At 40.2% G+C, this 17,179-nt stretch overlaps 3 protein-coding genes across 13 annotated transcripts in view; 2 read left to right on the forward strand and 1 right to left on the reverse strand.

Moving 5' to 3' along the window:
* The window catches only part of LOC135502527 (caldesmon-like), a 272,930-nt gene that overhangs the window by 140,000 nt on the left and 115,751 nt on the right, over window positions 1-17,179 (reverse strand). The window lies entirely within an intron of this gene.
* Window positions 1-17,179, forward strand: part of LOC135502401 (uncharacterized) — a 98,994-nt gene that overhangs the window by 48,129 nt on the left and 33,686 nt on the right. The gene's annotated exons all lie outside the window — the stretch shown is intronic.
* Window positions 6,590-14,967, forward strand: LOC135502405 (uncharacterized). Its single transcript, XM_064795212.1, has 8 exons — window positions 6,590-6,769; window positions 7,388-7,723; window positions 9,955-10,088; window positions 10,565-10,763; window positions 11,883-12,016; window positions 12,497-12,695; window positions 13,074-13,207; window positions 13,712-14,967. Exons 1-8 carry the CDS (start codon window positions 6,700-6,702, stop codon window positions 13,718-13,720), a joined length of 1,215 nt encoding a protein of 404 aa, XP_064651282.1. The 5' UTR covers window positions 6,590-6,699; the 3' UTR covers window positions 13,721-14,967.

Genomic DNA, 17,179 nt, shown 5'->3' on the forward strand with positions numbered 1-17,179 from the left:
AGGAGCACACCACCTCAGCGAGGCAAGAGCATGGAAATCACCATTGTCGAATTAACTTTTGTCTAAATTACTGTACACCGAGTCAGTCCATGGAGCAAGTTTCACTCAGCAACTGTTACAAATGGAGCGGCTTGGAGATTGGGGTCTGCCATGCGTGACTGAAAACAGTATCGTAGATCCCGAAATCTTACTTTGTCATTAACTTCTGCGTATTTTATTTTATTGTTTTGACAACCCTGTAGCAGTCATTTCAATCAGATTGATTTTTGTCAGCATACATTTTTAAGATTGGTAAATGTGAAAATAAATCAAAGGCGAATATTCTCAAATTATAGTACATGTATACAGTAATTCAAACTTCCGATCAGAACTCCCCTCGATTTTGACCAAATTTTGAAGTGGCCTCTGCTTTAGATCATCTTGTTCTTCATGTTCTTGTTCATTTTAACATCAGAAGAGCAATGTGACTCCGGCAGGTACACTGGCCATCTTCCCTCCAGCATTACGAACAGCGTGCACAGTCCTGCTTGGATAAGGCACCCATCCGTAGCTGGGTCGCTATCCATCGCTTCTTGCCTCGCAGAAGAACAATTCCACCATCAACCCTACTGATGCCCTTCTCATGTATTCTTTCCATGACTGTTCGCTCTCTTCCTCCTTTTCCAGCACGTTTCCGACGATCGTGTCTACAATGTCTGCTGCAGTCATGTCCAGATTGCCAAAGGCTGCAGCATTTCCTGCCAGTCAGTCCACCCTCACGTTGAATCGGATTCCTGCATGGCCCAGGATATAGATCACTTTCACTTTGATCATCACTCATCAGAAAGTCCAAGATATATAAGACTTGAAAAAAAGAGTCATTGCCCCTTTGAGATGTTGGATCAAAATTAGTTCAATTCAATTAAGATAATTTGGCAGAATGTCAATGATGCATCAGCAGACTTTGAAACTAGAGAAGTCCTTATCAGCCAGGTGATTAATCTGGCACCAAAAAATTTATTTTCAAATTATCAGATCAGTTATTTTTGTAGAAAAGGAAACAACCACTTTAAAACAATAAGGTCAATTTATTGACCTAATAAAAACAGACTTTCACTCTTGCCTGGGTCACTTGCGTGATTGATGAGCTATTTTTGTAGGAGCAACCTGCAAAATTATCACCGCAATGCAGGTTGAAATACTCTGTCTGGGTATAAGATGGTAATTGTTGGGTTTGACATTTATTGCAGGTTGCAGCAATGACTGGTCCTTGTTGCAGATGCCTGTGATGATCCCCGCAGATGAGGTACACTGGCCCCCATCCCTCCAGCATCGCCAGCAGCGTGCAGAGTCCCGCTTTGGATAAGGCACCCATCCGTAGCTGGGTCACTATCCATCGTTTCTCGCCTCGCAGAAGAACACCTCCGCCATCACCCCTACATATGCCCCTCTCATGTAGTCTTTTCATGACTGTTCACTCTCTTCCTCCTTGTCCAGCACGTTTCTGACAGTCTGCTGCAGTCATGCAAACATAGGAAGACACATGTAAGCACTGGTGCGTCAGTGGCACACAACTCGCGGGTGCCTCGCGGGTATGTGGCGTGTCACTGGCGAGAAGCTGGACGGATGTCAATAATGATTTGGACTGTAGTATACAGTGCTTCAAACTTTCGATAACACTTCCTCTTGATTTTGACCAAATTTTGAACTGGCCTCTGCTTGAGATCATCTTGTTCTTCATTTTCTTGTTCATTTTAACATCAGAAGAGCAATGTGGCTCCGGCAAGTACACTGGCCCTCTTCCCTCCAGCATCGCCAGCAGCGTGCACAGTTCCACTTGGGATAAGGCCCCCACTGTAGCTGGGTTACTATGTGTCGCTTTTTTCCCTGCAGAAGAACAAGTTGTCCATCACCCCTACTGCAGAGCTGCCAAACCCTACAGGACCCATTTCAGATTTTTTCACCCGAAACTCTAATTTTTCAGATTTTAATGGTGCTGAATTCAGAGTTTTTAGTATTTCTTGACAACAAGTGCGATTCACCTCGCTCCACTGGTACTGCAATGGAAACTAGTATTGGGCAATTCGCCTAACAGCAAATTGCAGACCATATCCCTGGTGAAAGTATTTTGTCATGTTGAGAAATTAGGTTTGCACCAGGATATAACCAGATAAATCAGAGGCAAATAACCCTGAATAACCAGCTGAATTAGGTTGTGACAGTAGGTGCATCATAAATACTAGAATTAGCGATGGTTCTGGGACTGCAACATCTCAGCATATGGATGGTCAGAATCCAGCAGACAACAAGCAAATGTAATCTGAATCTCAACATCTTTCGTATCTTTTGACGAGTTTTCTGGTCGAGTGAGGGAAACCAGTTGGCCATCTGATATGGCTGGTGGGGATGAAAGCTCCCAATGTTGGGACGACCAATAATACATTGCGTCTCCACAGTATTTATATTATAATACCTCCCTCTATGCACACATGGTTCTGCTGCCAATTTTTTCTTCAAATGATCTAGGTGTCAATCATGCACTTGTGGGTACTGGCACCACGTAGGTAACTTCTGATCTGATCTTAAGTGGCAGGTTTTTGGTGCTTTGTCCTGGTGCTCATTTTTAAGATGACAAAACACTATCACCAGGGATATGGTCTGCAATTGCTGTTAGGAAAGTCACAACCTGGGGAGAAAAAAATAAATGTGATTTAGACTTCGCATTCCTTTGAAGTGTAGGTTGCAACATCCCAGGCCATTGATGCATGCATGGTCACAACATAGGGGCAACCGGGAATCATGGCAAGGATTTTTACAACCATTCTTTTGAGGTGTAGATTGTGATGTGAGGGAAGTGTCTTGATCTCTACATAAAATTCCTTCGACATGGTGCAACAAACCAGTCCAGTAGATATATACATGGTCATAGCATACGGCATCGAGACAACCAGTATGCAAGGTTAGGGCCAGGCCCAAGGGGTATGACCGATCAGCACTAAGAGTAAAAACGTAAAATGCAATAATATCTTTTTAAACTAACTGCCACAGTAGGTTTATTTATTCAGTCTTTTTGAAGTACAGTGAATAACAGTGAAAAGAACGAAATACGGCTGGAATATTATACTGGTTTGTCTTCGGACGGCAAATTCAGCACTGCACCGATGTCAAGGTTAAGACGGTTATACGACTTTGCCTCATCAGCTCCTCGTGGTCAAGGCTCCTATATCCGTGACTGATGCGGTCGCAGAACAGATGCTGATCATCCCCGTCACTGCGTCAGGCTGTAAAACAGAGCGAGGAAATATTTTAACTTCACCAGAAGTTTTATCATTCATTATTCAGACCAACAGACACTGCTACCTGCTAATAGTCTATGAATTTCATTGTCATAATTCAGAACAAACACTTATCACCTTTGCTGACAATATTTTCAGAAGGTGTGTACATTCGTGTGTCCATTTACACTGCACGTGTATACGTGCTTTACTGTACATTTCTACAGGAGTGAGCAGGATGTACAGAAAAACGATCTCCAAAACTGTTGCTTTCAGCACTCGCGACACGTTAAGCGAGGTTTTAGCAATTATTTTCAGTGAAGGTATATCTCATGTGTAGAGTCTGGGTGATTTTGAGACATTCTTAGGTGTTTAAGGCGCACAGTTTGATGAAACTTGCCCGAATTCGTAATTTTTTTGATGAATGTATATCCGCCATTGCGGGGATCTGGAAACTTTCGGATGACAAGTTTGCCTCAAAAGATGGACGTGCTCCCTATAATCACCCAAACTAACAGCGAATATATATTCTTAAGATCCTTTTCTTGACCTCTGATGAGTTAATTTTGTCTGATGCAGTGTTTCAACACAAATTTGAGGGCGATTACAATTACGAAAAAATCACACTCACCCAGTCTAGAATGCGTAGACGAAATGTCTGTTGGCTCTTCCATGTAGCGGGTATCCTCCCACCTGTTCAGGTCGGGACAGATCAACGTTGAGCAACTTGCCTAATCGGTAAAAACGCGGGAGGCAGTGCTATTACCGGTACGGTTCAGAACCGGCGATTTTCATCAAAAATCACCCGAAAACTAAAAAAGTAAGCAACGGCTGCAAAAATAAAGTACACGTTGTTCGTTAGCAGGTTATGAAATGTAACCTAACCAAATTTCAGGTCGTTCCGTGCGGCAGTTTCGGAGATACGTGTCGAAAAACCACATCCCTCGGGTCCTGGCGATCGGCTCAGTAAAAACAATAGACCATATCCACGGAGTTGTGGATATGGTCTAACTAAGAACTACGAAAAATACTTTTTCATGAATTCTGTTTTGTTCTCATATAGTACAGGCTTCAAAATCTAAATCAAGGGTCAAGTCTCTGATCGTGTCACATCATTTTCGTTTTGGTATTTTTAGTCAATGTCAATGGGTTTTTTATCACAGAACAAACATATAATTGATTCTTTGCCTGCCATTTCAACCTGACCAAAGTCCTAACCTGGCATTTTCCCAAATACACATTCGAGTGCTTTTTAAAGGATCAACAGACCTATTATCGCCATTATTACCAAGCTGTCGGCAGCCCAGTCATCTTCTACTCCACAGTAGTAGTTTCAATCATTATATTGCACATAAGATAAGAAAATTCAAAATCTAATAGAGTTTTCATACTATTTTGATTTTAATTATGACAAGCCCTGAGAGAGCCCTCTGTGCCGTGATCATCTTCGTGCTGACTGATGCAACACGTTACAAGGAGGCAGCAAGCAGCATCAAGATGTCATAGAGTCGTTCTGGATTATCTGCCATACTGGCAATGATGCTGGTGTTGGGCTACCAGGGTGACGCCAAGTCCAAACTCGGGTACCAACGTAATATCCTCCATACAATCGTGATATATGTATGATTGGCATCTGGCCTTCATTACCTGTGTATTCTACGAAACATTGAGCCCGTTACAGAATCATTTTGTTGATGATGTATGACTGGCATCTAGCCTTTATATTGGGTGTGTTCCAAGAATCACTAACAGCCAATCATTTAGCTCGTTACTAAAGGAAGATGTAGATGATTTGTTTTATGGATTTGCTGCACCTGCAGTTTGCTTCCCCCCCCCCCCCCCCCTCTCTCACCATAACCACCGTTACCCTGTATGAGCTTTTTATGGGCCTAATTTCGGCCTCGGCAAAACCCATCAAAATTGTTCATGCGCATGTAACGCGCCCCGGCCAGCACGAGCTGAATTGGTGTAATGCTAATTGTATAGTCCAATGAAGATATTAGCCCGGGATATTTCATTTCTAGTAACTGTAGAACAGAAAATTGGCGCGGCATAACATTTTCGCGACTGCCGGCTGATGGGACATATTCGCGGCATAATATTTTCGCGAGTCAAGAATTGTTTTCGTCTAAGATCTGCATGTACTGCTAATGAATAGGTGCTGAAGGGTGTGTCTAATAAGTATACTCAAATCCACTGCCAATAGGTCTCAATGTATTGAAGGGGTGTGGAATTTGTGTTTGTTTTGTTTAATGTTAATTGTATATGTGCTAATTGCCATGGGTATACACGGTCTCAAATTTATCACCTCTTTATTGTTAAAGCTTAGATCTACATAGGGCCTAGCTGGATGCAATGCCTTTGGAGATATGACAACAATGACATGAAACTTTTGCTAAGCAAGTGATTTTCGCGGCAGAATATTTTCATGAGCATGGTCTACTCTACAAATTCACGAAAATATCCTGGATGCGAAATTTTTCCGTTCTACAGTACTTTTGGGCAGTGCAGAGTGGCCAGTATTACAGCTTAGGTGACCTCAATGGAAATTAATCTTTTACGTGGAAGTGGTTTTTTAACACTGCCCGAGCTCCCTCCCCGCCCTACAATGCCTACGCCACCAGGCATCTTCCGGTAACCTATTTGAAGACGTTGTTCAGAAGGGTTTGGTTTACTTCAAGACCTGTCACATTAAAAAGTGTTGTAAAACCGGCTTTGAAGACTTTATAGAAAGTGGTTGATATACTTGAAGACAATGTCACATCCACCTAGAACAAATACTTGTGCAGCCCTATACGGAATACCTTTTTGAAGATGTCACTCGAAAAGGTTTGATTTTCTTGAAGACAATGTCACATCCAACCAGAATACTCCTGCCCCGTACGCATATATATCATCTTCGAATAGGTCATTCAGAAACCAGAGGTCACGCAAACTTGTCCATCATGGGAATACCGTATTCAAAAGGATTTAGTTTACTTGAAGACCTAGTATACATGGTGGGCTTGTTCCGTCTTGGGACACTTTTTGAACGGCCGATATTGTTGTCCCTTACTAACCAAAAAGGCATTTCTCATCACTGATAGCATGCATTATCAGTCCAAAGAACTGTTATACAATGTGGGCATGTTCAAGTGTTTTGTTTTCTTCTCATTATGGTGCTAGCTACAAAATCTAAGGGTCACGTCTCACTCATGTGATGAACATCACATTATTTTCGTTTTCGGCATTGTCATGTGTCAATTAATCTTTATCACAGAACAATCATGACCAAAGTCCTAACCTGAGATCATCCTAAATATTCATTCAAGTGCTTTATAAAAGATCAACAGGCTTATAAACGCCATTACTACCAAGCTGTCGGCAGCCGAGTCATCTTCCACTCTACAGTAGGAGAAGCACTCGTCGCTTGTGAAAATTTCCCTCTGCCTCTCCAAAGAACAAAATGAGACGTGTTGTGTTGATGATGAAGATGTACATTCTTCTGTTTGGGACAGCCATCCTTGGAATTTACGGTAGGTATATAATCAGAAGTGTATGACAGGTCATACACTGCTGGTATGATCGATATAGTTCCCTATGTACAGTATAAGTCAACTTTGAAACTTTTTGCAGCCATTTTAGTTTCATGAATTTCGTCTTTACACATTGACCTCAAAATTGATGACGGCATGACACATGAACGTTCCATCCATGGGCCATCCATGGATAGTGGATGAAGAATCTCCATCAGCGATCCATGGATGGACCTCTGTGGACGGAATGTCCATTGGCCATTAGTGTATAGTTCATGGAATCCGTTATAGAATTGCCAATTTCTGACCATTTGCACGATCTGTCTGTTATCAAAGGTGGTGCCACCTTTTGGTTCCATATCAAATGAAATCCGTCCAAAGTGCTCTAATATGCGTTGCTGGTTCTCTACGAACCTAAAAATGTGTAGGGAGTGGCAGTTATAACTTTAACCTCATTCACACAATATACGACATACCTTCCGTCCGCCAGGCGAGGCTGGTGAAAGTGGTGCGATAGTCAAATCGTGTAGTTTCACTTTTTTAGAAAATTGTTTAACCTCCTTGAACGACATTCACTGCTTGTTGCCTCCAGTTAGTAAATCTTCATTTTCTTTTCAGAATTGGCCGGTGTATATTCCCTGAATGTCATCACAGTACAGCCAGGACCAGTACAAGTGAAGCAAGGAAAGAATGTCAGTCTGTGTTGTAAACTGAAATACGACCCTAAGCCAGTGGTGCCAGTTAATTGGCAGTCGCCCCCAAATTTCAAAACAAGAACTCACGATTGTGATTGTTATGAAAATCCCAAGGATAAATATGCCATGTCATGTTCAGACACTATCGACCATTTTGGGTTTTATAATATGACAATAATGGATGTCGAATGGGCCGATAATGGGATATATCGGTGTCTGTATACCAACCATATGAGCACTGTGGATTTACAGGTTTTGGGTAAGTTAAACAGGAGCTACACCAACATAAGGCATAAGGGCACTCTAATCTTCCAAAAGCTGCCTTGACGTATTGTAAAGAACTCAAGGATTAGAAATAAAGTTGATTGTAAATGTCTAGGATGCAAGAGTGGTTCTTTTGGTGCCCTTGACACTGAAAGTACTCAGATCTTGACAGTCATCAAGGTGTACAAAAGTGTAACTTGATTGAAGTAGCTAAAGCACTTGTGCATGAAATAGTGATGGTCAAGTCAGCTACAATAAGAAACTGCACGAGTGACTGATCAGAGTCACCAGATCGCATGAGATTATTTTATCTGGCCTGAAAGCTCTCAACGGAGAAAACCATCAGCAGTCTCAAGGTTTCAGGGTGGAGAAAATCATCTCAGAGGATCAGGATGACAAGGATAAGCCACGGGTTCAGCTTTTTATTTATCATATACCACACATTCCCAGAAATATCAAGAAATGGCGATTATCAGACGACTTTTGTCATTTTTTGACTAAAAATCTCATGTGATGCCAAGACGTCAAATCGACGTAACTTTTGAGTTGACGACATTGCGCCTCACAAAATCATGACTACTGAGGGCCTAGGAACTCAGGAATACCAAATGACCTGGAACCTGGACACGAATTGCCCGGAGTTTAGGATTGTGATTCTCCAGTGTGTTCTTGTTATGTTTGATAAAAAAATATTTTAAGGATATCGTGATAGTTTTTTCATAAACTGTGAAGTGTAATAACAAGAATAAATAAAGATTAAGAATTTGGAACCAATACTACAGCATATTAACTGGCACTAGGTTCCAAATTTTGACAGTAGGGGCTTTTGCACACAATTTATCTTCTATTCAATGGCTATCACTACTCATTTAGTAGCTATGGTATTTTAACGGGGTTCTGAAACCCCTCAAAGACAAAGAATGCCCACCATCACGCCACAGCACGGGAAATATAATTATAAATGTTTTCTCTTCGACAAAATGCTCTGTATCTTCTTTATCTTTAAGAGTTCAGAGCTGAATAAGGTATCATTTTGTTCATCTTGGTAATTTGTTTACAATGAATCAATAACATTTAGTATCTGAATTCAGGAAACTTTCACCCTACATTTTGTAAAAAACAAAAACTAGAGTTTTTTATGAATTCTTGGTAATAAAGATATCAATTATAGCAATGAATGGCGCAGTCACGGGCACTCAGTGTTGCTGTGATCCATGATCAGGGTTTCCCCCAGAGGGGGGGCAAGGGGGGCAGTTGCCCCCCCTTAATTGTCCAAAAACAGGCAAAATTTGTTGTTTTGACCAGGATTTTCTGCAAAATTATGGTTTTGCCCCCCCTTGAATTTATTTCTGGCAGAAACACTGATGATCAGGTGACAGCATGACTGATCACGCTATCTCTCCATACTTAGAATAGGATTTGTGAATTTATGCAGATTTCTCGCATGAATCTATTTTCTCAGGCATGTGACCTTCCTCGCTCAGGCAATGAAAACCCTCTTTTTGTCTTGTTTTTACTTTGATGTATGGATCATATTTTGGCAAAATTGGACGTTTCACACTGAAATAATCCCTTGTCCTCCTTTTTTAAAAAGGTGAACATGCAATTATATTGCATATCCAACCTTTAATAGATACGTCCCATTATGACGATTGTTGGCCGTCGATTGTTCCCATTGTTGATAGGTGGCTGGGGAACCGACTGCGGCAGAGTCAGTAAATCGAGTGCGACTTGGTAACGATGATTACCATTGACGGTGTGATCCTGATATTTTCATCACAAGGGTCATGCGATATTTGTTTCAGGCATTTTCTCACATTTAACACCACTCGAATGTTAAGAAGGGTTCTGATCACTTTCTTATATCGAAAAGACTGTCCCTGGTTCACCTTCCGAGATTTTGGAAGAATTTGATTGCACCTTTCGGGGTGAAATTTTGCTTTTCTGTGGTTTTGTCTACCGGATCAATGCACTTAGGGTATATGATAAAGTACATGTAAAGTGTGGGTCATATCAATAGGAACACCTTCTTCATACGATATCTTATGAACTTAATGCAACATATACAGTGCATTATGTTACTTCTTGATTTTGAAAAATTATCTAGTCTCGTTAAAATTACAGATAAAAAATTCTGGCAATTAATTTCGACCAGAGCCAGAGTGTTCATGTTAACCAATGTGCTTCCACTTCGTCTTCGTAAGCTGATTTTCTCTCTGTTTCCAGTTCCGGTTACAGATGTGACACTAGATAAAGTCATCCACAAATTCACTGCAGAGCCACAGCACTTGTTTGAGTACTTCACCTGTACCACAAACTGTGCATCACCGGCACCCAAGATTTCATGGTCAGTAAATGACGTAAGTAAAGCATCAGAGGTTGATGTCTTGACCTTAGTAGGTCTACACAGATTGAAATGATTTATTGATCTTTGGTATTGAGGAGACAGCTAGGGGAACTATAAGCAGGAGAGAGGCTAAATTGGTCATCTTCAGGGGACTAATATACACAGTAAGGGCCCTGGGTCATGTCAGATTCAGCATTCACAATAAAGCAACTGTGCAGTATTTAAATGAGCCTTTTGATCAATGATAAAATAATAACACAATACTTCTTTACAGGGACATGCTACTAGGAAATGCTGTCTCTAATTACGAATCTGGAAAAAAGGCCTGTATATTTATAAGGAAACAACCTTTATGTACCAGTGCAGTATTTTAAAAATCGAGGGTGTCCTTGGTAGAATTGTGTCCGCAAAAGGGAGGCTCCACAGTAGTGTAAGTGATGAAGATGAAATAGACACTGTAGATTTACCATTGCTATACTTATTTTCCAGCAAACCTTTAATGGCAAGACAATGGTCAGCGAGTTAGGCTGCTCAGGGGCCAAGAAGGGCCAGAAACGGATTATGAGCACAGTGATAGTGGTGAGCACAGACATGGATGAGGAGAGAAAAGAATATAACATTTCCTGTACGGCAGAAAACGTTATTGGAGAGCCAAAGGTTTCTAAGGCAATAACTGTCAATAATGTTGGTAAGCATTTTGGGATGGTTCCTTGGGAAAAATAGATGTATCTTCGGTGCATCAGTTTGCGTCAAACAACAATGAACGCAAACAGTATTGATGTCAACTTGGGAGAATGGAATTATAACCAAAAACAGCTAACTCACCTCTATGTCGCTGTGACAGACCAAACATTACTACCATGCCAGGACCCATTGTATTGTACACATTTCATTCGGCCAGGAGCTCCCGACTCGGCGATGACTGAATTCACTGCGACGTAGAGACAATACCAATGACATGACTCCTGCCGAGTTTATGACATTGGTGTGATGTAGAGGCATGTTCCAGACACAGCAGTGCAGAAAATGCCAGCCAATCACGACTGCATTGATTTTAAAAGGACTGTTGTGATTGGTTGAAATGACGAGTTTTGAGAAAACACAATATTCTTTGGAGCATAGGAACTTCCAGCTGTATCTCCCTGATTTTTCTATATCACGACCTGATAAGAATTTCAACAATCAAAATCTGTATCAGTCCTGATTTTGATATTTCATCATCCAGTGATTTTTTGTATCGAATGACCTTGGAACCCAAAATTGGGACCATTTTTGGACAATCTATATGATACAAAATGGTATTGTCCACACAAAAGTTTAGATAATCACACAAGTTTGAGAGACGCTGATTTAGACCCGTTTCTTCAACCAACAGGCAGAAATATATCAAAAAACACCCCACAATTGACAAATTAGCAAAACTCTAAAAATGTTTCTTCATATCTGTAGACTTGCCAAAGCAAATTGCTTTTTCAATACCTCTCCAAGTGTGGACTTGACAGTTAAAAACATACTTGCACTTAAGTCCGGATCTAATACATACTTCAGACGATATCTCGTGAACTAATGCACAAGATACAGACTGTGCATTTTTTCAGTTTTTTTCTAATCGTACATTGATTATAGCAGAAATAAGTGTGCATTGGTTTTTCATCACGTAACTTTTTTATTTCAAGCTCTTTTTTGAAATTCTCTCTAAAATAACAGATAAATAAATTCTCAAATATGATTTCGCCCGGAGTGTTCATGTTAACCAATGCGCTTCAACTTCGCCTTTGTTGGCTGATTTTCTCTTGTCTGTTTTCAGTTCCGGTTACAGATGTGACACTAAAAAAAAGGGTCAGTCTGAGCACAGCGGAAGAGCCCCAGCGCTACGAGTACTTTACCTGCACAACAAACTGTGCATCACCAGCACCCAAGATTTTATGGTTTGTAAATGATGTAAGTAGAGCAATATCAGAGGACGATGTCTTGACTTTAGTAGGTCTACACGGATTGAAACGATTTATTGATATTTGCTCTTGAGGAGACAGCTAGGGGGACTATAGGAAGGAAAGGGGCTAAATTGGCCATCTTCAGGGGACTAATATACACAGTAAGGGCCCTGGGTCATGTCAGATTCAGCACTCACAATAAAGCCACTGTGCAGTACTTAAATGAGCCTTTATTTCAATAAGAAAATCATAACACAATACATCTTTATAGGGACACCCTACTGGGAAATGTTGTCTTTAATTAAGAATCTGGAAAAAAAGTCCTGTATATTTATAAGGAAACAACCTTTATGTACCAGTGCAGTATTTTAAAAATCGAGGGTGTCCTTGATAGAATGGTGTCCGCATAAGGAAGGCTCCACAGTAGTGTAAGTGATGAAGATGAAATAGACACTGTAGTTATACCATTGCCATCATTATTTTCCAGCAACCCTTTAATGGCGACGCATCTGTTAGCGTGTCAGACTGCTCAGGGGCCAAGGAGGGCCAGAAACGGACTGAGAGCACAGTGTTAGTAGTTAGCCCAGACATGGAGAAAGAGAGAAAAGAATATAAAATGTCCTGTACGGCAGAAAATGTTATTGGAGAGCCAAAGGTTTCTGAGGCAATAACTGTCAATAATGTTGGTAAGCATCTTACAATTTCGTCCTTTAGGTGTATAAATACCATGAGTATATTGAAGGCTGTCTGATGAGGAAGATTTCCAATTCAAGAAATGAACGCAAGGGGGTGCAAGGGTAATTTTGCTGCATATGTGTGAAGTGACACTAATTTTCTATGCTCCACGTAAGGTGCACGGTAGTGGACACAGTAGTGCCACTTGGGACTGCTGCTAGTGTATCATAACTGAGGGTGCTTAAAACATGGCTGGCAGTCGTTCAAAATGTGGTGAACGGGTGATTGTGTTTTCACACATAGCCGGTAGGTTTTTTATGCATGCATATCAGCTTCAATGATATTGATGTCTTAAATTGTTAATGACTTACATGTATTTTACTTTCCAGTAAACCCAGGTCCACCTCAGCTCAAAATGGTTGAAGTTGCTTCTGCAGCAGCGACAACAGCACTATCTCCTTGGCTTGTCACAGCAATCATCATAATTGCTGTGCTCGAAAATTATCGTCAACAGCTTATCAGAGTGAGTTTTCAGATTCAGACATGTGAGAGTACAATAGTCGAATGGAAGAGACAACAAGCTCAAGTCGCCCCATGAGCTGATAAGCTACGTTTGTGTGCACGTTAAAGACACTTGTTACTGTTCTTTCTTCCCTGCATTGTAAGGCATAACTCTTAATCTGAGGCCTACCTATCAAAACATGTGTGGACAGACAGATGAAATAAACATGAAAGTCATGAACCTTCACTTTACAAAAATAAAGTAACTTTTTTAGATGTTTTGTAAATATAAAGACCCCAGGACTAGTTCTGAGGGTGCCGGGCTTAGATGGCAGCACGGTCCTTTAGCCTGGCCAATTCTGGTTCCCCTGAATTCCTCATCTTTCTTCTTCAGTGTTCGCTCTGCACACTAGGAGGCATTTTTCTCCAGAGAGTATTCCTCCTCCAAGACGGGATGAAATAATAATCTTCTAAATAACTGACCTATAATTATTCATTAGTGACAAAGCTATCTTCTTCTTTGCAGGAGCATTAACAGTGGCAGTCCAACCTGTTGAGACAAACCCACAGTTACTATAAGATTTCCCTTTCCCGATATCAACCACACCCCAGAGAATTTGGCTTCGAACAACATCGCTGATCAAGACAGTAGCGACCAGACCAATATGGCTTGTTACTGACTTCGGGGGAGACCTTGGATGACAACCAGTCAAGAAGAAGGAAAAGTGGTATATGACTCGGACAGTAAACGACTGTAAAGGTTTACCGCAGTTGGCCAAGCCGACTTACCAGCAGTGAATGTCAGGCCTCCTTAGCCTTCGATGGCAACCAGTCAAGAAGAAGGAAAAGTGGTATATGACTCGGGCAGTAAACGAGGGCTAATCCTGATAACTGCACCTCACTTTTAAATAGGAAAGGAGAAGGTTCATTTTCACTGCCTGAGAAAATGTAAAAAGTAGGGTGAAACGTTCGTCGTGCGGCAGATTAAGGACTAATTAAGAACTTTTGGCTTTACCAACTAGGCCTATATTGTGCTCAATATTGCGATAATATGCATGTACATAATATGATATAAATATAAGGCCTGAGTAACTCCAAAAATAAACTTCTCAATTTTTCTGCATATCAAAGCAGGACAGCTCAGCGATGCATCAAAAAAACATCATTCTTTTCATATATACCAATCAGGTCTTATCAGTTATATATTGTGAAAATTTATTGATACTGATAAGAATATTGTAAAGAGTCATTGCGTGTAATTCATGCCATTGTGTCAAATACTAAGACCAATGAAGGTTCAGAAACTGACCCAAATAACACTGACTTTCGGTTTAGTTGAATATCGTAAATTGTAATGATAATCTCCCGTCCAATACTGTGATTAAACTGTAAATAGCATAAAATAAGTTTCCTCCACAGAAGAGTCCGTCCATGTATAAGGCTTAGAGGAATTTCTGCTGGTCGTAGGATCTTACTGTCACATGCATATTGTAGAATAATTACAAAATTTTAATACAAAGCATTTTAATCTCAGGTGCCCTTATGGTTTAATTTATGCATTTTGAATTAGCATAAACAATAAATTCTGTGATATTTTATACTTCACTGTGATTCTTTCAAAAAGCTGGACAAGGAAAGAGCAGAAGATGTGTTTTGAAATATCAAGTATTAAATCCTTTATATGATTGAAATTACTGTCTGTCATCTATGATATCGTAATGAACAGTCCTTCATCACCCTTCTATAGAATACTGAAGAAAGGACGCGGGTGGGAGGGGGGGGTTTGTGATACATATGTTTGATACCATTGTGAGGCCGACACTACCATATGGCTCTGAACTTGTCATATTGTGACTATTGGTGCCTATCTGTTTAGGAAGTGAAGTAAGGACACTATACTGAAGTCTTTACAAAAAGTAAGGTGAGACTTGGACTTGTTCATCTCAGAACAAACAGATACTTGTTGTTAGAAGAAATACTTCCAATAGCGGTATATAAGTGAGATTGGTCGAATACCATTGTTGTTTAATATATTTGTAATAATTTTAAATAAATATATCGGACATGTAGTCATAGATAATAACCAACACGCCAAACTTATCTTCAGAAAAGAGTATTATAATTGTTGTAATGATCGCCAGAGCTATTTCAGCATTGTCAAATGTATATGTGTACTGATTGGTGAGGACTCTCCACGTTACAAGGATATTGTGAATTTTATATTGCAAAGAACAAAATAAGGTTAAGTTAAGTTTTTGAGCAATCTACCATTTCCGACCTTCAACAATGTATCAAATTACAACTATACTCATCACTAAAATGCAACTTCGGTAGAGAGAAATATTTATCTCTCATCTCAAATGTTGTAGTTTGGAAGGTAATAACAAAAATCTGATTGTCAGCTCATAACTTCGATATTTAAACTGGACGACAGAAGAATATACAGCGGTCCTTTAGATATGTAACACCCAGAATGTTGGGGATGAATTTCATGTGTTATTCACATATACCAATAAAAATGTTGTACGAATTAGACAGGTAGCCACGAATGAAATAAGTAAAGTCACTCATACTAGAGACAAGTTTATATATTGCTTCTTGGCATCAGATGTGAATATTGTACATATTGTTTGGAAGTGTTTCGAAAAGATTTTAGACAGTACTTAACGGTCTAATAGGAATTTATTCCAATCCTTCAGGCATTTATTAACTATTTTATACTCAACATTAAAGCGATGTATTTTAATGTATTGTAATGTCGTTTAAATGTTTTGTTGATTACTTTCAAACCTGATGGTCATGAAAGGTATAATAAATACGGATTATTATTATTATTATTTTTATTATTAAACTACCATGACAAGGATTCCTGCCCGGAGAGCCAGAGCTAGAGCCATTTAATTCTTTTGCAACCGACGGCCACGATCATGTGGCTGTGACCTGGAAACCATTTGAAATCACGTTAAAAGCAGTTTGTAGTTATATAGATGGCGCCGCAGTTTTTAACAGGAATTGTCCGCCTCCAACAATGTTTTGAGGGTGTTGTGGTGCAACTTGGATGTTTTGGTCGACTTTTGAGTTTTGGGGAGTCGGCCGACCCCCCCTGGGGAAGTAAGAATAAGTAGCTCCCAGTCAATATGCAAATATTCCTCTTACCAGCCTTGCATGCCTACCAGCTCCAGCCAATCATACTCCCTATCCTGGTCTGTTTCTCCGTCTGTGAGTGGGAGTAGCACCTTAATCTATATTTACATGATTCGTCCTTTATAGGGCCATTTAAACACTTTCCAAAAAGATCGCATTAGACCGCATTCAGATCTGATCGGATCGAACCCCATTCCAGACTGAATGTGATCTCATTCAAATGTACCTGTTTAGACGCTCAACAGCAATGAGGACTGATGTAGATTTTTTTTTTTTGGTTCCACCAGGATGTCGCGGTGATGACACCAATTTAGCACCACTAAGCATGCGTGCATATAAAGATTTAGTCCACATGAGATCGCATTTAGACGACCGATTGTAGGCCTTAAGGAGCTAGTGATGCTTTCTTGATGACCAACAGGTTTATTTATTTAGGGTTCTTTGAGAGGCTTCGTGATGACTGATTAGTCTTTGAGGAGCACACCACCTCAGCGAGGCAAGAGCATGGAAAACACTGTTGTCTAATAAACTTTTGTCTAAATTACTGTACACCGAGTCAGTCCATGGAACAAGTATCACTCAGCAACTGTTACAAATGGAGCGGCTTGAAGATTAGGGTCTGCCATGCGTGACTGAAAACAGTACCATACACCCCGAAATCCTACTTTGTCATTAACCTTTGCGTATTTTATTTTAGTGTTTTGACAACCCTATAACAGTAATTTCAATCAGATTGATTTTTGTCAGCATACATTTTGAGATTGGTAAATGTGAAAATAAATGAAAAACAAATAATTCTTGATTTATAGTATGCAGTAAGTCAAACTTCTGATCAGAATTCCTCTTGATT

This window comes from Lineus longissimus, chromosome 18 (genome assembly GCF_910592395.1).
Source record: "Lineus longissimus chromosome 18, tnLinLong1.2, whole genome shotgun sequence".
In the NCBI taxonomy this organism is placed as follows: domain Eukaryota; kingdom Metazoa; phylum Nemertea; class Pilidiophora; order Heteronemertea; family Lineidae; genus Lineus; species Lineus longissimus.

Bases quoted from the DNA above. Each gene is read 5' to 3' on its own strand.
- LOC135502405 (XM_064795212.1), top strand. From the start codon at position 6,700: ATGAGACGTGTTGTGTTGATGATGAAGATGTACATTCTTCTGTTTGGG. The intron at 7,724-9,954 runs GTAAGTTAAACA...CTCTGTTTCCAG, and splicing joins TGTGGATTTACAGGTTTTGG to TTCCGGTTACAGATGTGACA. The intron at 12,696-13,073 runs GTAAGCATCTTA...TTTACTTTCCAG, and splicing joins AATAACTGTCAATAATGTTG to TAAACCCAGGTCCACCTCAG.